General features: G+C 42.4%; 1 protein-coding gene across 1 annotated transcript; it reads right to left on the reverse strand.

The window, feature by feature from the left end:
* Positions 1-1,427: 1,427 nt before the first annotated feature.
* Rassf (Ras association family member) lies at positions 1,428-25,842 on the reverse strand. The gene is made up of 10 exons (XM_077649702.1): positions 25,483-25,842; positions 24,966-25,060; positions 23,714-23,856; positions 23,413-23,488; positions 21,582-21,740; positions 16,877-17,245; positions 15,055-15,208; positions 7,200-7,321; positions 5,307-5,404; positions 1,428-3,122 (listed from the first exon to the last, which is right to left on the reverse strand). The coding sequence occupies exons 1-10, from the start codon at positions 25,520-25,522 to the stop codon at positions 3,047-3,049; spliced, it is 1,332 nt and encodes a 443-aa protein (XP_077505828.1). The 5' UTR covers positions 25,523-25,842; the 3' UTR covers positions 1,428-3,046.

The following is a 25,842-nucleotide window of genomic DNA, read 5'->3' on the forward strand; positions in this document are numbered from 1 at the left end:
CTGTCTGCACGAATGACCTTGAACGGCGCAGATATGACCTTGAAGCGGCCTCAATAAAAAAACAAGAATTGTGCTGTATATGGGAATAGAACCTGGCCCCCAGCGTGAGATGGGGACGCTTCCACTCTGCCACGACTGTCTTTCTTTTCAGTATGGTATTTATTACACACATTTATATGCAGGAAAGAGCTATATACATTATTTACAAAGTAATCAGCCTGTAGCCGAGCAAGTTAAGGACACAACACCACACAACTGAACGCACGTCTTGACACAGCTTAACTAAAACAGTGGCAAGAAAAGACATCAATAACAGAAACCAGTCCGGTTGATAATTAGTCTTCATAAGTGTCTTTCATGAAGCTGGTGCACCATCTAGCCGAAATGTATGCTGGGGGAGACGACAGGCTCAGCATTCCGATCCAACATGCATGTTTTCCATAGGCTATGCAGTCTGAGCAGGAAAATTATGTCAAAGGGTTCGTGGTCTTGTTGGGTGGCCATAAGGTAACCATATGGCCATAAGGTAACCATAAGGTGGCCATATGGCCATAAGGCCATGAATAATTGAATTATTAGCATTCAAATTAGATATCCCAATTAAGAGAGTAGCGAAGTACGTTTCCGGTGAATTCGTGCATGGCATGCAGTCGTAACGCCATCAAGCGGCGCCCACTGAAACCACAACACGCAATGTACGGTGATGGTCCAGCAGATGGCGCGTCTAGTGAATGCACATATGTCTTAGAAATGTATCTGAGTTATGCACTAAGGCGTTCATGAATGGGCGACATCGATGGGAATGAAGACGCAGGCACTTCGATGAGCTCCGGTGCTCGCAGTTTTCTGGAACGCACTCAACGTTACAGGCGCTAAGCCGAGTCTAGTTGCCCGATACACCACAGCTTTCACTCTCTAACCAGGTTCAACAGTAGTTAAACCACAGCTAATTTTTGTACAAGCCTTGCACAAGGAAACCCACTTCATGGTGCGATCATGAAGTCAGCTATTTTTGCCTGACGTTTGCTCAAGAGCATGGCCGTTATGTCACGCTCATAGGTTGCTACTGCTAGCAACGTTGCTCATTGGTAGCAGTAGCAGCCTTCACATTTTTACAAGTCAAAATTTTTTAACATTACAAAGTGGGGGAATTTGCCCAACTCGCGAAAGCCTTATCAACGCTGCAGCACAAAACTACTTCGTTAAATTGAGGGAAAAAATACATGCATTTCAATGGTAGCAAGAAACTGAAACGAAAGAAGTTTGTTGCATCGCGAACTTTGTTATATCGAGGTTCAACTGTATAATACAAAATGCGACACCAATTGGCATCACCATCGGGCCTCCAAATGCTCTAGCACTGTACAGGTCGTATTGAACGTAGCAGTTTGTTTATGGCTCACCTGCCAAGATGGAGAGGACAGTGATGCAAAAACCGCTTTTATTCATAAAAATATACAAGCAGGGTAGATTACCTAGCTGTCCTGCAAAGTACTGCACATGCAGACACATTATAGTTGCCACAAGTAAAATTGAAAGCCACACTACGGAATTTTCAAGACTAGACACACGCAATGACACTAAAGAAGTATTTCAGTTGCCAAATGAGACCCAAGTGTGGCACTACAACTTAAAGGGCAGGTGAAGAGGTTTTAGAATTCGATGAGTTTAAAGGAGTAGAATGTGTTAAACTTGGAGGTAACAGATGCGAAGTATTTTTGTGATAGGATATGAAATGGTGACGTAATCGCAGAATAAATCCACATTGGTGGTCAGGCTTCTCTGCAGTGCACAGCGATGGGCAGAAGCCGCAACGATGACGTCACATAGGGTGGCAGTGCGTTTCCAGCTAATAAACGGTTGTTTCAAGGAAGTAAACCAGCGCCGCCTAAGGTGAAGCCCACGAAGCATAGTTTGGCAGCACTGGAAAGCTCACTGCAGTTTGTGGGCGAAGGTAGCGATCTTTAGAAAATCTGGCAACAATGACGGCATCACGAGTTTCTCCGCTCCTCTCTAACGTAGTGAGAAGAAGCCTGAATATCGTTGCAGTTTTAATCGTTGATTACTTCATTATTTTAAATGCTGGCGAAAAAATACTTTGCATGCTTTACCTTGAAGCTTCATAGATTCAATTTTTTGAAGAACCTCAAATTCTCAAAAAACCATTTCACCTTCCCTTTAATGTAGTTTTCACAAAGGATATAATAAAAAGAGTATTCAAAGCACCAGCAAAACATTAGCTGATGGTTTCAATGATGCAGAATATATAATGGCTCAGTTGCTCCGTATCAGATTTGCCCCTTGTAAATTGACCAAACAGTATGCCGGGGGCATTAAAGCTTAATTTGCAACACTGCATATGAAGTGTGACCCATTCCTTGTGTTTGTGTAAAATTCCAAGACATACAATAAAATGCATTGCTAAAACATGCCGTTGACAAATATATATATATATATATAAAAAATAATGGTTAATGTCAAAGCCAGAAACATTTTTTTGTCAACTTTTAATGGTGGCAGAAAAAAATCCAAGAAACTGATAATTCTGACTGCCGACTGCACAACATCTGAAAATGGCTCCTTAGCACTAACTCTTTGGAACATGATGAATGATGTTTATAAAGTTTGTAAAATATGGCTCCTCAGCGCCAGATGCAATCATACCTTCTCTTTGGCTCAAGCTGACAGCTTTTAAGACAGAACAGAAGTGCCAATAGTGATAATAAAACAAGCATTCTCAAGACACAGCATACTGCTAGACTAGGATTGTTTACGGCTGCACTGTGAGCCACTGTAAAGATTTTAACTTCAAAGGATGCATGTAGACTTTAGTCATTATTAGCAGCCATAGAAAACAGCAACAAAAATGCACTGACCTGAGCCTCACTGTCCATTAAAAACAAAATGTAAATAATGCAAAGAAGAGACAACACAAAACAATTTTATGAGAAATATTGCGGCTATTACTTGCAGTGCAATGGTAATCAAAATTATACAATGCCCATAAACAAGAACAGATGGTATAGAATACATATATATGCGATTCCTAGGTGTTAAACTTGACTGGTATCGATTTCAGCTCCTGCATTCTGGTTTGGATTCGATGCCGTAAGATTTTAAACCTGGAAAATGCAACAAGTAATGGGATTGAAAATCTCAACATGGATCATTTTGGTCTAAGTGCCAACATCTTGGCAAACTATAGCACTATTTAGGTACTCTCTGAACTGATGCCACTTAGATGCTGGTTTGTAACTCAGGTACTGGCTGGGCTAAAAATACCCTCTTCATGCATATTCACTGCTTCATTAGACTGACAAAACCATTGATACGAGGTGTTTACAGCAGGTTCCTGGTCAGCATTTTGAGCAAAAACAGTAGCTGCCAGGAAATGTATGTCACATTGCAGTTTTGTTGTTGGCCCAGCACCACGAGAAAGTTAAAAAAGCCTGTGCTGCTAGTTTACAGGAAAAAGTGTTGGCTCAAAAGTCACTTTGTCAGCCATTTTTTTATTAAAAGAATTTGTTTTCAAGACAAAGCATTACAGAGAACTCCATTTGAAGCTAAGTATGTTAAGCTGAACAGTTAAGGGATCTTTGTTTTGCTCCCCAAAACAATGTAAAAAAACCAAACAGCTGCCATAATGAACCATTCAACATGAGCACACAATTCAATAGAGCCTCTTTCAATGCCATACTGACTAGTGTTCCACAGCACCAAGTGGCCGACTGTATTGCACTATGCAAAGAAAAAGGCTGCAACAAAAACAAACAAAATAAAGCACCGATCATAACTGAACAGGTTTGTGCTAGCCAGTGTTTTGCCAGCTTGGCAAGAACAATTGTGAACCATGGATGGCCTTGCGCATGACATGTAATTAGGGACATTCCACTTTTCAAGAACAGCAACAATTTCATGAAGAGAATCAAGGCTGCAGGCAACTTTAGACAGCCTTGTGCAGACGTTCTACACAACACCTGTCACAGAAAACACCAGCCACCCACAGCTGAAAAGATTTTTCTTTCAGAGTGCTGAACAAACATTTCTTGATACAATCCTCCTCAATATGCTTGCCTTGTCCCTGTGACAACACTGTCACTTCTTTGTTCAGGGAGTGGGTGAAAGGCCTGAGAGATTTCTTACTTCTTGCTACTAGAACCCGTTCTTTTGAGTGTCCCATGGATGTCCAATGGATATTCCAACAGTTGAACCAGCTCAGACTCACTGTGATTAGGATAAATTGAATTGGAACCACACTTCAAATGGAACCATCTGATTTCCAGTTTGAAATTTTTGTGTGGCTTACATTTACCAGAAATGCTACTATTTTGGCTACCTCACAGTCACGCTTTTGACCTTGTTTCCAAGATGCTTGAAGAAGCTCAATAACGATAATGTTCACCGAATGACAAGAACGCCTGTGTGACAGCGGTATTATGTTACTACACAACAGGCACCTGCTGTTGAGAGGTAGAAACTCCCTCAGCATGTAGCAATGGGGCATACACACACTCAAGTGTCTTTTTAGCAGGCATATAAGTGGTGCTGTGGGAGTTATGCACAGCTACATACCAAACCACATTTCACATACGCTGCTAAAGGCATGAGCACAGGGACTGTTCAGGGGTTGCGAAATTCCTGCTATATCAAAATTTTTACGAGCAACAATCTGCGACACTGGCAACATTATTCAAATTAATCATGGTTTCCACCTGTTAAAATGCATGCAAATTAAAAGCACTTGCATGTCAGTTCAGATTAGACATAAACTTCAATTAGGTCAGGTTTAATTAATGAGATTTTACCATATTCTACATATTCAGCTTCTTATTGTTTAATACTATGACAGGACAAATGCTTCACATAAGCTGATGCTTATCTGTAAGAAAGCTCGCATGAAATTGCCATTGTAAGTATGTACAGATGGCACAAATTCAAGTGTAGTGGTAAAACCACACACATATTTTCCATATGTTCCGAACCTTTTTATTTTCCATGATATGGTCAAAACTTTGACTACTTTATACGTGCTTTTTTAATAGCACTATAAAAAAATTATATTTTTCTCTGCAAATGGCTGTAAATGCCCAGTGTACTTTCGTCAAAACGAACGCTGCTGGCAGGAAGGTATCTTGATCTTCACAAAAATGAAGAAACAACAAAATTTATTTTCACTGTTTCCTTCTTACTTACAGCCAACACCACTATATATTGTGCTCCAGTGTGCAATATTGGTTGGCGACATAGAGCCACGAACAGCAACAAAAAAACAACAGCAGAATGGAGATGACAAATTAGTCACTAACTTGTTTTTTATCTTTTCCACTTCCCTGTCCTCTTCTTCATGAAACTTTTTGATGAATGTTGTCAGCTCCACTTCACTGAAGTTAAGATATTGTGCAACCTAGAAAAAGTAAATAGCAGTAGAGTTAACGTGACTACATCAGTAACAATGCAATAAATATAAGCTCTCAACACATGTCTCTGCAACACTGAAATTGTGAGTCAATATAGACAAGCATCAGGCCGTGATATCACAGAGGTGTGGTGGTGCTGGCACCAACAGGGGCTTTCATTGTGCAAGCAAAAGGCGCGACCATCCGCATTCGGTGTGCCATGGTTACGTGTTTTTGAATGTAATTTGCAACATGCCGACAAATTGTGGTGCAGATGGTCGAGCCGCAAAGCAGAACAAAGGAACCGGCACAGGTTTGCACAAGTTTACTGCGGTCAGATAGGGATGATAGCGATGGGCAGCGGCTGTGGAGCAGGACAAGTTTGGCAAAAGGACTGGCTTTGCAGCTAGCATTGGATTTATGCATTCACACCTGATCAGTTAGTTTGCGTCCCTTAATCCCCATGGTTGCTCTTCGATTGCACGGTGTACGTGTGATCTTTCGTTTCGCGAAAGAGCAGACGATGCCGCGAAGGCTGATGTCAGTCGAGTTTTGCCCTTATTTTCATGCAAAAATTTGCTTCAGAGGCGTAAAGATGTTCTGCTTGATAGATTATTTTTTGGTTGGTACGAAATCTCTTTGCTATATCCGCCAATGCACTTTTATTTACTTCGTTAAAACCAGACCCAAACTGTATAGAATATGCAAAAATGAGAATGAGAAATTGAAATTCCTTCGTTATAACTACTATTTTGCTTAAAGTGGCTTCGCTATAACCAAGTTAGACTCACTATCAAACTAGTATTCGGGCTTTGAGCTATATGGCAGTAGTGACGGAGAGATGTGCACTGCATGTGTTGGCGTGGCCAACATTGTGGCAGAAACACGGCACTAGAGCAATACGCGTTGATGTTGATAACGTTGCTGCAGAAACGCAGCACAGGAGCATAGGCTGCTGGCGTACATTGGGTAAATTGGCATCGATGAGGCGGTGGTGTCCATGTGCAAAAAACTGCTTTCGCATATTTCGTGCTTAGCAATGCTAAGCTGCCAGCCAACTTTTTCAGCCCCGAGGCAGCATGTGCACAATTGTAAACGGCACAAAAATTTTTTCTGTGTATAATAAGTTTTGAATCATTTCACTAATTTCATTTTGCGTCATTTGTTAGAGACTATTTATGAAGGTTTTGAAATTTTATAGCAGGCTTTTTTTTAATTCACGCCTATGTTCAGGATGCAGCAACATGAGTGAGATAAGTCGTTTCAGAGCAGCAAAATGGACCGCTGATGCTCATGAGAACTCACAAAAAAGTGCGTTGCTCTGATTTCTTGTGCAACTCCATGAAAACACATAGCAACGTCAGCCACACAAAATGCACCAATAGCCCTATCTCGTCACAGATATCTTTACTTTGCAACAACTTTTGTGCACAAACTGTATCCTGCAATGGCCACATGCTTTGTGCATTTACGTAATGGTGCAATCACAAGTAAACCTCCCAAGCACGTGAAGAGTGCTAAGCATCTATTGATACATGTCGTACCATTGTGGCAGGTGTGACACCTTAAAATACATAATAGAAGTGAATTTGTGTGATGCAAAACTGAACTTGCACAGACTGCCAACAAAAGCATCTAAAGTTAATCTCAAACACTGCACTTTACAACAACAGGGTAAATTAATGACTGCAAGTTAGAAAGCATAAGTACTAAACACAGTACTATGCAACAAGGTTTTAAAATAGCTTTTATACAGTATTAATTTGCTACGGAGAGCATGCACTAGCAATGATGCCAACTTGCCTCATAAGGTATTTCATTGGTGTTCTCTCTGTTCATGATGAAAAGCTTGGCAACAGTCTCATCAGGGCCCAGCATCACTCTTGCCAGCAATGGGTACTCATCATCTTGCATTAATCTTCGCTCTAGTCAGCACAAGACATCAACGAAACTCAGAAAAGCAAAAGAAAACCTTGGAAAAACCGACACTCTTTGAGCAGGTACTTTCACTCATTCTTATCCCACAACTTGCAGCACCACACATCAGGTATTATAGCAAGAAGGAAAATTGTCGCATTGTCATCACATCACCTCAGGCATTATCTGTAAATGTAAGAAAGTTACTATAAATAGATATTGGTATTATATTTGCACCAGTTATTTGCAAAATGTGGGTAACTTTTTCTGCAATCTTTTGTACAGTCTGCTAACAGCCTTGCAAAAATTCAAACATAGAAGTATTTTAGAATAAAAGTCATCACCACCTGTAAGCACTGTATGCGATATGGCTCGCACGGTGAAAGAAAACATTATTCAAGCTTAACCGTTTTCTCTATAATTTGCAAAGACATTGCAGGCACTTATATCGTCGTCTTCAGATAGCAGTTGAAGAAAAAATTCCCACTCACTGCACACACCATAAAAGCTGTTTCAAACAACATTAGCATTCTGCATATGGGTGACACCAATGTTCCAAAAATGAAACATGTGAGAAAAAAGAAATGCATGCTTAGTCACTGAATGTCGCTAATTTTTTTTTTCCACGGTCATTTTAGAAAGCGTATGTTAATTGTCATTAGGAATTTTAGTCTTTGAAACATTGCTTCATAGTGTGGTGTTTAAAAGTTTTAAGTAACATACTTATGCCCTATTCAGTGTTTAGAAGCGCCACGTGGAATAAGAACCAACAGAACACTGAGGCATATGCAGTGGAGAATAAAAGTACAAAAGTCAGCTACAGGCAAGGGTTCAGAAAAACTGTTCGTTTATCAGAAGTTTGTCTTAACAGAAGTGCCCCCAAAAAAGATACAATGTGAGCATGCTAGATGTGTCCAAACATATGTTACATGAAAACAAAAATTGGAGAAGACACTTAAGCTCTGCCTTAAAGGTATGACAGGATAGTGTAGTGTGTTAGGCTTTCCATTCTGAGCAGTTTGACACCTTTGAATGCATTTTTCATTTTTTTTTCAATTGATTAATCGACCAATTACACACTCTAAATTTTAATTAGCACAATCAAGCATTGGCTTTTCATTGGGAGCATTTCGACACCTCGTCATTGCCTATCACACATCAATCAATCATCAATCTCTAGAACCACAAATTACTATGATACGATTTTTTTGTATGCAACCCCCTATTATTTCCGACACGCGGTGCCAACTACTACCATGCCGACGGCTTTTCGACTGAACGAGCTGTATACACTGTCGCGTAACAATTAAACTGGTTATGCATGCTATATGCATGAAGCGAGCTGAAACTGAGAGCACGACATAAGCTCACGTTGTCCTACTTGAAAATGGCATTGGTCTAGTTTTCTTTTTTCACCGTCTCTCTTTTCTCACTCAATTCTCCAGCAACTGCCATTTGTTTTTTTTTTCAATTTTTGATTTCCATACGGCTCTGTGCAATTCAAAGGTGCCCAGAAGGGCAGCCACGCTTCTCTGTCTTATCTCGATCCTTCTGCAGTAAAGCTGTTATCAACTCCATGAACAGGCACAGCAAGTGATTTTCAGTTCCTTGCAAACAATGCGGATGGCGTCGATATCTGGCCATCTCTGCATCGTGATAGTGTGCGTTGTGATGCCACGTCAGTTGAAAATGCGGCCCCGGAGTTTTTTTTGTCTCAGGTCAACGAGAGTGTGCACTCTGCACATGTACACCTCTTAGTCTTAGAGGTCCGACCATGTTAGATCTCTGTGCCAGCGCAAATGCGAAGGTGCCCTGCATTTTTCGCACCGTCAAGAAAGCTTTCCCCAGAAGAGGGTGCACTCCTGCAAGGCGGCTTCCCCTCTTGGAGCACTACTGCATAGAAGCTTTCATTAACAGTGCCGCACAGACGCCCTGCCCTGCAAGAGCCGTTGCGTGGGGTCACCGTGGTTCGCAGTTGATGTGAAAGTTCATCTTAACCGAAGGACACGTAAAGCAGTTTGTCTTAATGGATTTTTTTTTTTAACACCGAGTCCTATGGAAAACCAATGAAATAGTCTCACACTGTTGAGTTATCCGAGAATTCGTCTCAACCGAATTTGTCTTAATGGGATGGGAGTCTACTGCTTTCACACCGACATCAAAGCACGAGTTCTAAGCCCTTTTGTACACAGTAACAAGACTCTTATGCCCCTGTCACACGGCATTCCTCGAAGGCCTTTCCAGCAAAGGCACCTTTTTTCACCAAAGGAGCGAAAGCTTAAAGGAGCAGCGACGCAGCTACACGGTGCAGCCCAAAGGTGAAACAGTCGTTCAGGCTTAGCACCCGCTGCTGTGCTCGAGGCGGCTGAAATGAGTGTTTTAAAATTAAACTGGGGTATTCTGTTCATTCGTTGAGCTCAGACAATTTTTTTATTCTGATAGCTTCCTTAAAAGTACTGCAACAGCTACTCTCATCAGCAGGAGCAGCAGGTTTTGTGTAATGCCTTTGGCCACCAGGGGCACTCGGTGTTGCTGCAACACTTTCACTGCCTTGAAATCTGGGCATAAAATATAAACACCTGCACAAAAAGCAAAGCCAGACACACCTTTCGTATTTAAAAAAAATATTTTCAAACGTTGTTGGCTGCATCTTTTTTTTTATTGCTTTTACTTTTTGACGTTGGATGGCACTGCCATCGCAGGTTCTCGAAGGCCGCGCCTTTGGGCTCCAAAGGTATCTGACGAGCGCCTTCGCCTCCAAGGCCCTTAGCGGCAAAGACGCAACATTTTTGCCGCGTAGCTGCACTCCTTACGCCTTTGGATATAAGGACCCGATTCTTAAAGGCCTTTGCGGTGCCCGTATAACAGGGGTATTAGACAAGTTTTCAGCAGAAACTGGATTATATACATCAAGTACACGATTGTACAGTCCTGTTTTACGAAGACAACGGAATGTCATTATCACTGAATCCTAACACAAAAATTCAGAAAAAAAATTTCCATGGTCTGTGTACTATTGAAGCACTAACCACATTATAACTGCGAGCATTTCTACTACTGTACAGGTACACACAATAGACTTCCGTTAAGAACACAGTTAAGGGGGACATGGCTCTTAGAGCTATTTTTTGATTTTTTGACCAAATTTGATGAAATTTGCTACCCTTATTCAGTTTCTTCCACTGATTTCAAATATCTAGTTTTTTTACCATTAGACCAATTAATTATGAAGACAAATGAGATTAACGGTTCATAATTTGCAGAAACAATGAAAAAATAACCGCACTACAAAAATTTATATTAACATATGGCTAGGTACTATAAAGCATAAGGAATACAATGTTAGGAGTACTTTTTTGATGCAACAAATATTAGCGATACTATAGCAATCCAAAGTTCACTGCTCCAAATGTGGGTACCCTATTGTCTGATCTAGAGCAGAACTGCTAAATTGTGCCTCGAAACCGAACTTGAGCCTCGTGGGGAACTTCCCCGTTGGATCAGACATTGTTGCACACTTGTCACAAAGAACGAAGGGACATGTTGTTGCGTCGCTTGAAGAGTGGAGCAGATGACGAGAGCCTCGCGCAGCCAATCAGAGAGCACTTTTTTGTCACGTGCGCTGGCTCGACGAATAGGGCCGTGCGTTGGGACTAGAAAAGCCGCGCTTTCCAACGAGACCAAGATGGCTGCGCTGACTGAGAAAAGAGCTATGCACCACGACAGAAAGCACTGTTTTTGCATGGAAATCAGCTCACAAAGGTGTTATAAGCTGATCCTGTGCAAAAAATACTGACCCACGGGACTGGAAACCTGCTGAATTTAAGGAATATTAGCTGTAGATTTAAAAAATGTAATTTTCAAAAAATTGTTTTTTTTCTAGATTTTTTCGTCCCAAAGAGCCTAGTCCAAACAATATGAAACCATTTAGCTGGTTTCCCATAGACTCAATGTAACCCCCCCCCTCTCTCTCACACACACACACACACGCACGCACGCACGCACGCGCACACGCGCACACACACACACACACACACACACACACACACACACACACACACACACACACACACACACGCTTAAGATGAACTGCTTCATATATGCCTTGGACTTTTTCAATCACCATAATATCTCGCACAGCGTCTGCACAGCACTCTCGAGACAAGCAAGAAAAAAGGAGTTGAAAAGAAGAACAAGAAAAAATAATCCTTGACCGCAAAACAGCTTCCCTGCACATTCATGCGAAGGTGCGGTGAAGCTTTCTTGATAGTGTGGGGGAAAGCAGGACACCATCATGGTTGCCTATGTGTGGAATAGAGATCTGACATGGCCAGATCTCCCTACAGTGTGGGTCACGTGCAATATGTTGGCCACAGTGGACAAAAAATCATGTGCCAAGGTTATTTCTGTGCCTCACTGTTGCCATTTGAGGTAATGGTACTCCACCCGCTACTATTCTTTCGAGGCCCCATGCACTGTGGTCCCAAGAAGCGATGCTTGTGCCATAAACACAGCCTACAAAAATAAGTGCGTAACAAAACGACAGCAGGAGCGTCCATCGCGGCTCAGAATCAGCGCAACCTGTGGAATGTAGTGGAAAAGTGGGGGAGTCATCAGAGCCTTCTGTTTCCTGAATGTTCCCTCTCTTGATCAGCCAGAGTGTCGTTGCCCTGGAAACGGACTCTGACCTTGCCTCGCACAACACTGAAATTGTGCGGAGTAAGTGTGTGCGGAGCGGCACACACACAAATAGTATTAACAACATACTGTATGCCCCGGACATGTGTGGTTCGGACATGGCAGAAGCACAACTCCGACTCAAACACAAGCTAATATTAATCACTTGTTGGTGCAACATAGCACAGATCAAAATTAGCTAATTTATTTTTACAGACCGATGCTATCTCAGTACAGTGATTTTTTGAAGTTCACAAATTTTATAGAATGTTCGAATATTCGAACCATTATTTGGGTTCGGTTGAGTCTGAAAAATTGGTCGGAAAATGTATACTGTAAAGCTGGCCTAGGCTTGCTGTCACTTTGCAGTGACCAAAAGACTGATGCCACTATGTCATGTAAGAACCTTTTGACCCACCTGCACCGTAGCCTTGGAGCGATGCCTGTGTCAGGCATATACAGTGAAACCTTGTTATAGCAAATAGGTAATGAATTGTAAAATAGTTCGATACAGCCGAAATTCGCATTATAAAATTTTGGCACAAATTCATGTTGGAGAAGCAAAATTTAGTCGGCAAAAGAACGGCAACTAGGAGAGGCCTTTTTCTAATTTTAGCACTGCACTGTCTTCAAGACACTGGCAGCGATTGCAAAAGCCGCAAGAAACTGGGCGGAAAATTCCAGTTAGGTTAGCTTCCCCGCACAGCACCGCATCCCACGGTGGCAGCGGCAGGTCAAGAGCCAGCTAGGGTGGCTTCCTCGTATGATAGTGGTGTCACGTAAAAAAAAATCGCATGCCAGGACAAAAGCTACCGTCGTTTTCACCACCTCTTAACCATCACAGTCAATGCGAGCAGCGGATGGCTGCTGGAAAGCTACGACTGACCATGTCACTGGTACCAGGGCACTATGGACAGATGCTAGAGGCGCAAACGGGTGCCAACCACCTGGCTAAAAGATGTTCTCGCTGCTACAGTAGAATTTCAGTGATACAAACATGATTGATATGAATTTCGCAATGATACGAAAATTTTCTGGCCAGAGTGCACTGTGTACAATGTGAGGAATTTCAGATGCTCCGAACTCTTTCCCGCGCCTCTACAGACAATAAAACGCTTGAGCAGTGACCATACCCTCGAGCACTAAGCGCTGCTGGTACACTACCGACATCGCAACGACAACTGTGCGGTACGCACAGCGAGCTGTGAGCGGTGATGCATGGCCTGCACATCGCCGATGTCGCCACCGCTAATCATGCGGTACGCACTGTGAGCAGTAAGCAGCGATGCATGGCCCGCACATCACCGATGTTGTGATTGCCAGTCGCACTGTACTCGCCGTGAGTAGCGAGCAGTAGCAGCACGGCCGTGAATAAATCCCATCAGCCGTAAACAGAGCTGTGTGAATGCATTTTTCATGCTTCTGCATACAAATTTTGTTCGTTTGGATGATCCAAACTTTTTTGCGACCTCCTGAGATTCGTATCACCTGAGATTCTACTGTTTATATTCTGTGGCACTGTAGGCAAATGCGAGATAAAGCATGAAACATAGCGTGGCCGCACCACCACTAGTCACTCTTGTAGTGAACCAAAGCTACTGCCTGCATCCGGGCTGGTACAGCTTGGCGCTGGCCAGTTCGATATTTCCGTTTTATGGCAAACTGCGTTAAATCTATAAAGTAAGAAATGCATGTGTTTGCTAAAAATACATAGAAACAGTTCCATCTAGCCAGTAATCCATATTATCCGTGTTCATGCCTCAAATCATTTCCGGTGTATCTTGTTTGCTGCCCCACACAGTGTAAGGGGTCTCTGCCCTCTGCTGTCATATGTTTATACAGTAAAAGCTCCTTAACTCGAATTGACGCCCAGGTCCCGGCTCAACCTTGTGTATTTGGAAAACTCCCGATAATTCAAACAAGTCGGCATCCGTTATGGCTAATTCAAACTAAGAACCACTGGCTGACACCGCTCCTCATAGATAGAAGTTGACCCATAGCATGTAAAACACGCTCCAAATTTGCCAGAGATGTAAAACAATGGAAAAGAAAAAAAATGCCGAGTGCACGAGGCTCACGGAGCCCACGTTCCGGTGCATGCCGTAGCAGATTTTCGCTGACGGAGCACTCGACCGCGCCGCTGATGCTTCGGCGCGAGCCGTTCCAGGTTTTCGTTGTGCCGCGGTCGCTGGGTTGCAGTCACGTGGTGTAAACAACACAGTATGGCAGTTTGGGCGATGCCGGCTTTTGTTGGTGCCGCGAGCGCGAGCTACATGAACAGCAGCATGGAGATGTTGGAGCTCTCGAGTGACGCCAATATAATTGAGGCTGCATGCTCCCAGCAGACGTCGCAGGGCTCACGTGCGGTGGGAACAACCGACAGTGATGAGTCCAACGGCGGCAACAAGACTATGCCACCGCCAAGTGCACATGAAGTAGTGTCAGCGCTCGGTGTTGCAGCCCGCCACTTCTCTGTCAGTGAGAACTCTGATGTTGCGCAGGAGCTTTGAGCAAGCTGCAGATTACGCTGATGGAGTCTCGGTAGAAGAAACGCAATCAAATGGACTTCGCCGATTACTTTAAATTTTAACAACCCTTCCCCATAAATAAACATGTTTTGGAGCACAAATAGCGTCATATATTTCAGCTCTAAAGCTCGCTGCTCACGCGAATGCATTCCAGTACTTGTTTCTGGCGCATACCTGGCCGATCAATTTATTTCATTTGCCACTAGGACTGGATGAATTTAATTCTCAGAATATGCCCGCCACAAACGTGTAATAGCGCCTAGCTCGCGATACTGAGTCTCGATGTGGCTGCTATGGGTTCTGCCGGGGCGCTATAACCGCTCATTCTAGCGCCCATTCGATAATTCGAACAATTTTCCGGTCCCCTTCGAGTTCGAATTAACGAGCTTTTACTGTATGTGTTAAACTAACATAGTAGACATTTGACAGCCTTAAAACATGAATAACGTTTATGACTTGTACACCATATCTAAAGCAAAAGTGAAATTTTGGCACAGTTACTCTTCAAAGGAATAGTATTTTAAATAGCACAATACCTCCAGTGTCGCGAACAACATAAAGAGCAAAATCTCGGGGTGAGTTCTCCACTTTGAATTTGTCCAAGAGTTGGTTGATCACTTCTGGGGCATTCACAAGGCTTGTCACCCAGACACTGGTTACGCTCCCATAGGCTGGCGTGAATACACTTGTCTGCAACACACAAGACAGAGAGAGAGAGAGAAACAAGATTTAGGATATGCTGCTACAAAGTCACTTGCAAATCAGAATAAATTAGCCTTGGTTGGAAATGCAAAAAAAAAAAACATTTCCAAGCAAGTACACATGCAAAATAAATATCAAGGCAACTTTGAATATTAAATGTTTCTCCTGGCCCCTTCAGTGCACATTGAATTGCAGTCCTTTCAGAAATTTTTTGCCGTACTTATTCTTGGAAATACGTAAAAGGTTTCGAAGTATCCTACAGACTTTTTCATGATATCAATAAAAATAGTGAGTGTTTAATGTGGTCTCCAAATATGGCTGTCAATGAGATAGGGCTTCACAGAGCCAACTAATCTTGTTGATTCAGGTAAGAACCAGCTGAAATAATACCTGTTGCCTTTTGGATATGAATGAGACAGCTCCAACTGGATCCAAACAGTTTCAAATAGTCTTTGAAAACTATCGGAATCATTCGAAGTGATTCTGGCCACCATTAGATACCACTGATTTTGAAAAACTGGTTCCAACTATGTGCAAATCAGTATTGGAATTACTGCAATTACATAAGTCGCCATTTTCACATGGCCACATTAGACATGCCTGCCTCTCCCCCTCTGCCCTTGTGGTCCAAGGGTTGAAAGCAAACTGCTGCCTAACAGCAGTAAGGCGACACATGTGCAGCTTGTGTAGGCAACAGGTGCAAGCAGCTGCTGCAAGTGCACACTTGCCACTTCGTATGTGCAGTTGGCAGCATGCAGAAGCAGACTGCTGCTATGATCAGCACAGTGACCCCCATGTGCATTCTTTTTCAACCCACTCTTCCGCTTCTAACAAGCTGTTTGACCTCCTCACAATTTACATCCCTCACAACTTTCAGTGAAACCCTCAGGGGTCATCAAAACTATTTTGTGAGCGCCCCTTTCTGGAGATACAGAAACAAATGAATGTTTCAGAGTTCATTTAGTAGTAATGTTGACATGATTCTATGTCAGTATCAACTAGAACTCACTGAAATAAAACAACATGCTGAAGACAGATGTAAAGAAAGAAAGCTGGTCATAAAGCCATTTTGGAACTGAAAGGCTTTCAGACATGAAGAAATTGCTTGTGGTTACAGCTCTGTTCTCTCCACGTTTGTGTGTGAATGCTTCAATAACGAGTACCGAGTGCAATCAGACCAGTGCAGGGCGAATCTGAACATTTATGTTTCTAGTAACTATAGTATTCACACGTCAAACTTACAACCACAGTATACTGCAAAACAGGGATACAGAACACAGCCATCAGCTGGACTATTTGCCCTCTTGTTTATGTCTGTGCATAAATATATACGGATGTTCTGTATTCTGATGGCCTCTCCTACTAATATTTCCTGGTTTAATTACTCTCCAGTTGTGACTAGCTCGAAAAAAAAAAGTTCACAAAGTATGCCAAGATTTCAGTGCATCCAAACTGTGCTTATTTAATAGACTAGGTTTATTTATGAGTATTTGTAATTTTTGCACTTTTATGGACTTAACATTACATAAGAGAAGCAATTTGTCCCTGTGCCCAAAATGTTTTCAGATCCCTGGTTTAGAGGACGCTGCAAAATGACTTCCGGTGTAAGCTTCAGCATGCTTCTAGAAGTTCACTGTTATGGTATCATGTACTTACCTCTCTGTTGTAGAAGTGCCCATTGATGGAACAACGGCGACGTAGCTTTACTCGTGATGAACGAGCCTTGCTTCGCAGTGTCACTCCCTCAAAGCCGTTGGCATCTTCACAAGCTGGTGTTGGCTGCACACTGCTGTCGGCCAACAGGTCTGATAATGAATGCTTGCCGGGGTTTGGTAGTGTTCGGTAGCTGCGACCAATCTCTGATGGACTGCCATTCACCTGACTCTCACTGCTTTCTGGATCAGAAAGTTGGGTTTCCACAAACAGGTCACTGTTGCTGGAGCTTGTCTTTGGTGCGCCACTCTTGCCTGCACCATTCTCCAAGCCGGTACTTGCCTCCTTTTCAGGTGAACCATTCTGCACATACTGGTATCAAAAGATGGCAAGAATAGTTAGAAACTAATTAGGGAAAGCTAGTGCTGGCTAACAGGAAACCACTGCCCCCTACCTAGCTGCACACACTTCCATAACGTAAGGTGCTTCATACAATACAAGAAAATTGCAATGAAAAGCTATCTTTCATGAGTTCTAGAAAAGAGGCTTCATGCAATTTGAACAAGTGTGCATGCTGCCAAGCCATCTCGTGGGGAGAGAGAGAGAAAACGTTTGTGCACTGCTGCTAGGGTCATGGCAGTCTTCATGCAAAGTACAAAAAGATACCCCACGAAGCACATCTGCACTGAACAGAGCAGTCTATCTAGGTCTATCTAGTGGCATGTATGTACCCAACGATGGCACCAATGTTGCTCCTAAAACAGGTTAACACTTTCCTGCCCACGCCTATTCCCATCAACAGCCCACTATTGATGGCTTTAGTTCGTATTTTCCCGCTTTCTAATAGTTTCTGGACAGCTAGCGCCATCCAGTAGGTGATAGACGAACTATTCTTTCAGTTTTGCTTTTGTTTTATTTTTCCGCCATCCGGTGACATTTAAAACTATTGGCATCCCCTCTGCACTCAGGTGATGAGCGGTCGCAGTTTCCATGGAGCACATGCCACTGCTTCACGGGAATGGAGCATTTCAACCGATTCTAAAGCATCTATGTGAAAGTTTTTGGATGATGGCAGCAGCAGTGACACAGAATACATGGACTCCTATGGACTCCCAAATTCCCTCCTTCCGGAGATGCACTTCAGGGCCTCCAGCATAAGCCCCAGAGAATGGGAAAATACAGAAACTGTAAAATGTGCTATGAGGAAAGAAAAGTCGAGTAGAAAAAGCTGTGAGACATGCGTGGCCAATCTGTGTTTCACAATACCAAGGAACTGTTTTGCGTGGTGGCACGATATTCACTAGGGCTAACGTTTTCTTATATCTATATCTGAAGAAATTCTGCCCATAAAAAGCTGATATTTGCTGAAATATTGCACGGGTCTCTGGTGCATAAAACATGTATTCTGAAATTGTTCGAAGGTCTCTTTGCGTGAAGAAATGTTGACATCTTTATATATATTTTTTCCATTGTAAAGAATTTCCTTTCCTAAAATTTGATACTACACACTTTCGAATCAAGCATGCTCTGTTAAAGGCATAAAAATATTTACTACACTACCCCAAAACCACTGCTTTTTCCACAGGCAGGGAAGTGTTAAACGCAGGCTAGGGTTAAGGCAAGCAAACTATACGGCTTGCCAGAGTGCACTGCACTGTAGACGCATGCTTCTGCGTTCTAACATTTGTTTCCTTTATTCTGCATGCCTTCTTTTTGTGCACAAAGAACAGCCCCACAAGAGACAGCACACTGCGACAAGCTGAAATGGGTGCTGTGGAACTCAATCGCAAGCTTCTGGACTGCCATATTAACTATAATATTGATAATAAAAATTTCATTATGGTGCAAAAATATAGCTGCACATAATGCACAGCTACAGCCAAATAATTCTGCAACTCATGCTTTTATCATAGACAGCATTCTTTTAAACAATGCTAGAACCACAAAAACAACCAGAGCAAAATGAGCTCAAACCTATGCAACAAATCATTTAAATTTTTATTAACTCAAGGGAAGCTTGGCCACAGAGTTCCATAGTACAATAAATATATAGATTTCGTAATTAATTTATTAAGTGCACGAGAGGGTGAACCCGCAATTTAGCAAGCTATAAGGTCACCAAGTGTGCAATTTAATCACTCAATATAAACTGGTTTGCAACACACAACACCAGTTAATTACTGTATTCAGTAACACTAAGTCTCTTCTCAAACAGTCGGAGCAGGATATCGGCGCCTATGTTGAAAATAATGAATGCAGTAATGTCTGTGAGTGTGTTACCATCTGAGCATAGAAGGCACGAAACTGCAACTACAGTGCGCTCTATTTTCCACACACACAGTACCACACACACAGTACACAAGCAATGATTGTACAGATGGTAGCCAGTCCTCGACATCAAGACTAAAAAATCAGACTGTTCAAATAACAGTGCCCCTACAGCCAGTTGGCTATTACCCCACAGCGAGTAAGAGCCTGTGAAGCTGCAGGATCTCATAAAGGTTTGGTTTGGTTAATGGGGGTTTAACGTCCCAAAGCGACTCAAACTATGAGAGACGCGGATCTCATAAAGGAACACTAAAGCAAATTTCCATCATGGCTGCATGTTCAAAAGCACAGCCAAATCTCGGTAGCACAGCCAGTAGGTCCAATTATGTCTTAAATAGGTAAGACATAAATGGACCTACTGGCAGTCCAGAGTTTTCATTCATTTATAAAATTCATAAACAAAGAAAACCTTTGGTCAAATTATACATATTTTTAGTGTAACCAGGACAGGAACACAAAGAACAAAGACAAACACGAGCGTATAATTTGTCACAAATCCAACTAGCCCAACATCTAACTCATTTAAAACCTTTGGTGACCTATCAACGCACATAAAAAGCACCCAGCATGGGTCAGGGTATGAACTTCAAAAACTAAAAGAAAATGGATGATGCATAAAACTGCCCTCAGTAACCTTTTAAAGGGACACTCAAAACAATCCCGAAGTATAGAAAAAATGAATAGCTTGAGAGCTGCACAGCTAAAAAACCAAGCGCAAGCTTCTAAATACATTCCATTTCACGCGATCCCAATTCCAAAAATGCTCCCCAACCACCACTGGTTTGCTACCATTCAAAAGCTCTTTTGTATACTTTCATTTCGCACCTTCCATGATAACATCAGAGCAACACAGCCAACGCTACAGCCGCTATCCTGCAACACGATTTCCTGCGACCTGTTAAGTGTACACAGCCTTCAAGTCTCTTTATCTTTGTTCGTGATACACAAATACAGTGCGAGTACAAATAAACCAGCCCCCACTTCCGGTGAGCGCCAAGTATCTGGCGGGGACAGATTGGAGCGTTCCGGCTGACCGATTCCGGCTGACACACGTGCCTCGGGGCTTGCAACGCAAGTGTCCACTGAGTTGCCACTTTAGAGCCAAAACTACTAAAGCCACCAAAAGTGGCATTCCCTCCTTAAAAACTGCATCATGTGTGTCTATTTCTTCAAAGCAGGCCCTACCACGGAGCTTTCAAGCTCTCCAGGGTGGTCATATTCTCGCCAAGATCCTTGCTGCCAAAAATCTGCTCTAGGGACGGGATAGAACTAATTGTCGCTGAAGCATCCACTGCAGAGAGTGGCAGGTTGGCCATGTTAGTCAGATTCCCAACAGTAGGGAAGCGCTCGTCCTTTGCCTACAATGGCTTCATCAGAGCACAGCTCTGCAATGTTTGCATCCAAACAAATGTTGTAATCCAAGGCAACATCTGGCCAACTATGCATCAATGATGCGTCGCTAAAATTTCCATGCTTCTGATCGTGGTGCCTTCAAAAGCATCATCTGTCGTTCCTGGGCCCATACAGCGACAAAAGTAGGGTAATGCACATGCACAAAAGAATTATCAGCTGCACTGTCTGCTACCTGGCTCTGTCTGCATGCGGTAGCAGCACAAAAGGTGAAGACGAATGAGCAGATGACGCATACCAGATAACCAGCATGGCCAGCAAAGCATTCAAACTTTTAAAAGCACTGCCGCTAGTTGATCTACAACCATGCATATTAATTAGCTCCACTTTCGATGCTGCCACTGTCTCGTGCCCAACGTGTTACTCCTTCCATTCGAGACGCTTCTCCCAGAATTACCGAGGCCAACGGCACAAGCTTATCTGGTGGTTACCTGCAGTTTCAATGCCCCCTTTTTCAAGCTTTTCTGGGCTGACATGTTCTTTCCGGACAGTGTCACGGTGGCTGAGGGACTCTTTGGTCTCCGTGCTAAGCTGGAAGCACGAGTTTTTGAGTTCCTGGGAGCAAGCTTATAGTGCCTCCTCATTCGCTATAACAAAGTGGCACGGCCATAGTAGTTTGTTGCATCTGAGACGATTTGCCATTGTCTTAATGCATAATTCAACAGTAGCACCACACTTGCTCGCAATAGGCGAGTGTTCATGATATCTGCGGCCACTATAAGTGGGCTAGACTATAATTTATATATTTTTTTTTACTAATAGCTAGTAATGAAGAGCCCAATTAAAATCACTAAACTGCTTATAACTCAAATTCTAATTGTGCTAGTCAAACCCTAATTGCATATTTGGACTCAACATAACAAAAGAGAACACACACACAAGAGTGAATTCAACAAGAATCCTACCATAAATTAATTAAAAAAAACAGTTTGAAGACCAGCATCCCCCCTTGAGCCACGGTATACCATACCCCTCTGTTCTTTGAGTTGATGGCTAGTCGACTAAGTCGCAGTGATGTTCTTCTCCTTCGCACTGGGATGCGGTCGTCGTGGTCTTCTTTCAGTCGAATCACTCGATTTACTCCCCAGTAGATCCTAATGGACCCTTCCAAGATCAGGCGGCCATTTCTCTGCAGTGAAGCTACCATTTAGACATTTCGAACAACATTATCAGTGCACTTTAATTGCTGCAGTAAATTTCATGTACCCCAGCCGTGTAGTGCAATTTGCAAGTAAGCCTGACATGAGACATTTTCATGCCATGCTAGCTTGGTAACAATACTGATATGTTAAAACTCACTTCATGAATCATTCAGCACATTCTGCTACCATACACAAATTGGGATGCCAAGCCATTGCTAGACACAAAGAGTCCCATTTCTGAATGAAGGGTCATTTATCCCAATAGCCATGAAACGAGAGAAACATGTTGTTCATCATGATTGGTCATAATAATAAATAGTAATACAGTCAACTCTCAATAATTAAAATTTGAAGAGATTGAAGATTTGTTTGTACCATGCGGAATTTGAATTAAGGGGACCCTTTCTAACACATCTGATGTGACAAGACGAATATGTCAATTCAAATAACCCATAAATTTGAAATAAGCAAGTTCAAATAATGAAAGTACACTGTATCAAGCAAGAGCTGACCTCATTTTACAACTTTCGTTACAATGAAAATTAAAATACAAAATAGTTTTACTCTTTCACTAAGCAATACCGAAAAAAGTATCCACAATTTCTGTGACCAGTGCAACGATTTCTACACAATTGGCTAGGGCCTATTGGTTCATATTGCCCTGCAAGTAGTTTGCAGGAACACATATACACCAATCCAGCATATCTACCGCTTTGCACAGGGTCCTACTGGCCTGGCGTTCCCCTTTCCCCTTGGATGGGGACAAGCATTAGAGGATGGAAATGATGAACTAAATGTCATGCTTGAGACACAAACCCAAGGAAGAATGTGCAGCTCTGACTGGCCATCACAGTAATACAACAGCTTGCTACACACAATGGAATAACTACAATGCAGTAAATAAAAATAATGACAAATAGAAACATGGCATTCACTATAACTTCTGAGGGGGTTTTTGAGTACTTGTGGCTCTTTGAGGGTACATGTGGCACACACCAGGCACCAATATGGTTTCCATAAAGCACGCTCAGCTATTTATTTTTTTTAACATCTTCTGCTTGCCCTAGGTATAAAGGTCTGTTATGAGTACAATAAACACAAGGGCACACCTGTACAACAGTTACCCAAATACTTGAATATTGTCTGACTTGTCCGTTACAAAAAATTCTGTGCCTAAAATTTGCCTCATGTTTACAAGTATGATGCCACATTTTGAACACCAAAAATTGAAAACAACTTTTCTAATAACAGAAAAAATGAGCTCGGATTCATATCTCGATCCTCATAATAGGTCAGTAACAATACAAAAAAATATTTGTTTCCACTTCCGCTACAGGCTCTTGATTTGTTTTGAGTACTAGAACACCATCGCACACCTCAGCATTTTTTTTTTCTAGGAAGCAATACTATTCAGCCATGCATCTTTCTTTCTTTGTGTGTGTGTGTGTACGCATGCGGGTGCGTGTGTGTGTCCACGCCATGCCATTCAGCCTGCCTGCAAGGTAGAACAGCTTTCTTTGTAGTAACCTGTGCATAAAGCAAAGCGTACTCTGCAAACTGCTCAGTGCATGAGCAAAAATGTAAACCTTGCCTGGGAAATCACACTGACAAACGAAAAGTACTGATGAAGAAGGAGTATAATGCCACTCGCAAACCTACCAAACGGCTTTGAACAATGCCACTTTTCCCCTCATAGAATTGATTGTAGACCCTCAGTTTTCCTTCCAGGTGATTTCTGGAAGACAAGTGAAGCATCAATGTTAAACCACACAGATGCAGTTTTGTAACTAAGAGTTCAGTTCAAAATTACTTCACAACACTTGGAAATGTATCAGTGATTACTCCGACAAATACAGACAAATACAACAAACAATTTATGGCTTAAGGACCTTCTGACTTTGCAAACTGTCACATTAAACTAGCAAGCTCAATAGAAGCAGACTCAAAACCTCAGACATACCTAGAGACTGAAGAAATGCACTGGCGGTCCTTGGTGTTTTTTCCAAAGCTTGTGTGTGCCTCAACTTGTGATCCATGGCCAAATAATGTAGGGCCAAAAAGGACACTGTAGCAAGGAACGTGGCAGTAGGGCACCCCCTTGTGCTGTGGTAGTGTTAAAAAAAAAAAGTGCACTTTTATGCTTCATTAAGGCATGCATTACAACAGACAGCTGCATAAACTAGAGAAAAAATAAAAGCAACCGCCATATAAACCCTTCCCGCATGCTTTTTCTAGGGTAAAACATCATCAAGTTGTCACCCTTTAGCTACATATGTACTGTACCAGAATTTAAAGGCTAAGATAATTAAGAAAAAAAAAAGTTATTTTCTTCGCTCTAGACTGTACACCCGAAAAAATTTTTAGCAGTATCATGTGAGCATTGAGCAAACAGCCGTAAAGCAACCTATTGCAAAGCAAGGCGGTGAAATGAGCAAGATATAAGCATGCACTTCGTGCGCATGCTTGTATTCAATGTTTTGCTTCTCTGGTTTGTTGCATACCACTGCACAACTATTTTTTTCCACGTTCGGGTGGTGCTGCTAAATAAAGAATTATCCTGGTGTACTTAAGTGCTTCCACCCTGAGCCCTGTTTTTAACACTGCAATTATCCTCAATCAATACACTATAAAACTCACATGCACACAAAAGTGAGATATGTCTAGATGCAATATGACAACTATGTATAAAGGGACTGCAGTATCACTGAGATTTAATATTTCAAATGGCGCATTTCCTGTTCTGTTTTTTTTAACAGGCGTCAAAAGCAGCACAGCTTGTGACTGCTTAACTTTGGCAGTTAAGCAATGGAAATGATGAGTAGTATAATGTGCACTGATGCTTTAATACATATCTGTGCACATATTTATTGTTGCATCACACTCAAACCACAGACACGAAACAATTCTAATCACAGGCTTCTGAACAATCTTTTATAACATGCTTTTTTTTTTTCGTTCCTTCCCATAATCCACAGCTGCGAAACGCCGCTCCCGAAGACAGCGAAACCTCCGGCATGCGCTGCGCGGACCATCGCCGTCTTAAGTCACAGCTGATGGCAGTAATTTAGCGAAGGATTATTTCCTACAATGTCACCTACGCACAGAAAAGAAAACGCGACACTTTTCCACTTAAACATAACTTTCATTTGTAATAGGCGCGAGACTCGTTACAATCAAGCACCTAAAAGAAGAGGCAGCAAGGGAAGGCACACCTCAGCATGCTGTCCTGGGTTCAGCCTTTTCCCACATTCTTCACAACGCAGGCACTCCGGATGCCATTCGTAGCCCATTGAAGTCTTCCGTTCGGCTGCGGCGTCCGGTAAGCAAAACGAAATCAGCAACATTGCGATATGAGCAAGAAAGCATATTTTGTTTTCCCTCAATAAGCAGGGCATGCTAGTAGTAGCTTCATGCCACAAAAATTACGGTATGCATAATTTCATTTTAGATGTTATGCCCATCATGAGTCAGTACATGGTGTGTACAGTACTGAGTCAAGGGAAGAAAATCTCCCTGTAAATACTCACATCACCGCGCAACTACCCCTTGTTTTACATTAGGCTCTTCACAAGGCGCCTTGGTAATAGGAACAGAACACGTAACGTCGAAACTATTTCCTTTAATAACCTGCGGCGGCCATTCCGCGTATTAGTTGAGGCGACGGCAACGAGAGTTGTCAACGCTGTCAACACACAACACAAAGAGAGCCCTTGTTGGCTTGGGACTTACCGAAGTAAACTGGTTTTCCACATTTTCTGCAAGTCCACATAATTATCGGAAAATATAGAGATGTTCATTAGATTTTGATACGCAAAAATGCGCATCAGATTTCTTAAAACTGGTTGTTCAGTATCAAAGTCAAATGCACCACACAACTCAACACGACTCCAACCACGCCACAGAGAAGAGTTGCCCCAGCGTATGCATGACACGGGATAGTGTGGCAGTGTTGCTCGCACAGGCTGATTGGCGCTTCCTGAGTTTCTCCGAAAGAACTTCAAATCTCTAGTAAAAGACACTGCACAAACTTTCAAAACTATCGCGCAGTTTTTGCCAGCGCAGCGCCGGCTGGTTGTCTCGAACTATTTT

Source organism: Amblyomma americanum, chromosome 1 (assembly GCF_052857255.1).
Source record: "Amblyomma americanum isolate KBUSLIRL-KWMA chromosome 1, ASM5285725v1, whole genome shotgun sequence".
Classification (NCBI taxonomy): Eukaryota; Metazoa; Arthropoda; class Arachnida; order Ixodida; family Ixodidae; genus Amblyomma; species Amblyomma americanum.

Excerpts from the sequence above, each read along its gene's own strand:
- Rassf (XM_077649702.1), bottom strand. The coding sequence starts at position 25,522 with ATGTGGACTTGCAGAAAATGTGGAAAACCAGTTTACTTCG. Across the intron at positions 23,857-24,965 it reads ACCCAGGACAGCATGCTGAG|CACAAGGGGGTGCCCTACTG; the intron begins GTGTGCCTTCCC and ends ACACTACCACAG. Across the intron at positions 7,322-15,054 it reads TGTTGTTCGCGACACTGGAG|AGCGAAGATTAATGCAAGAT; the intron begins GTATTGTGCTAT and ends TGTGCTGACTAG.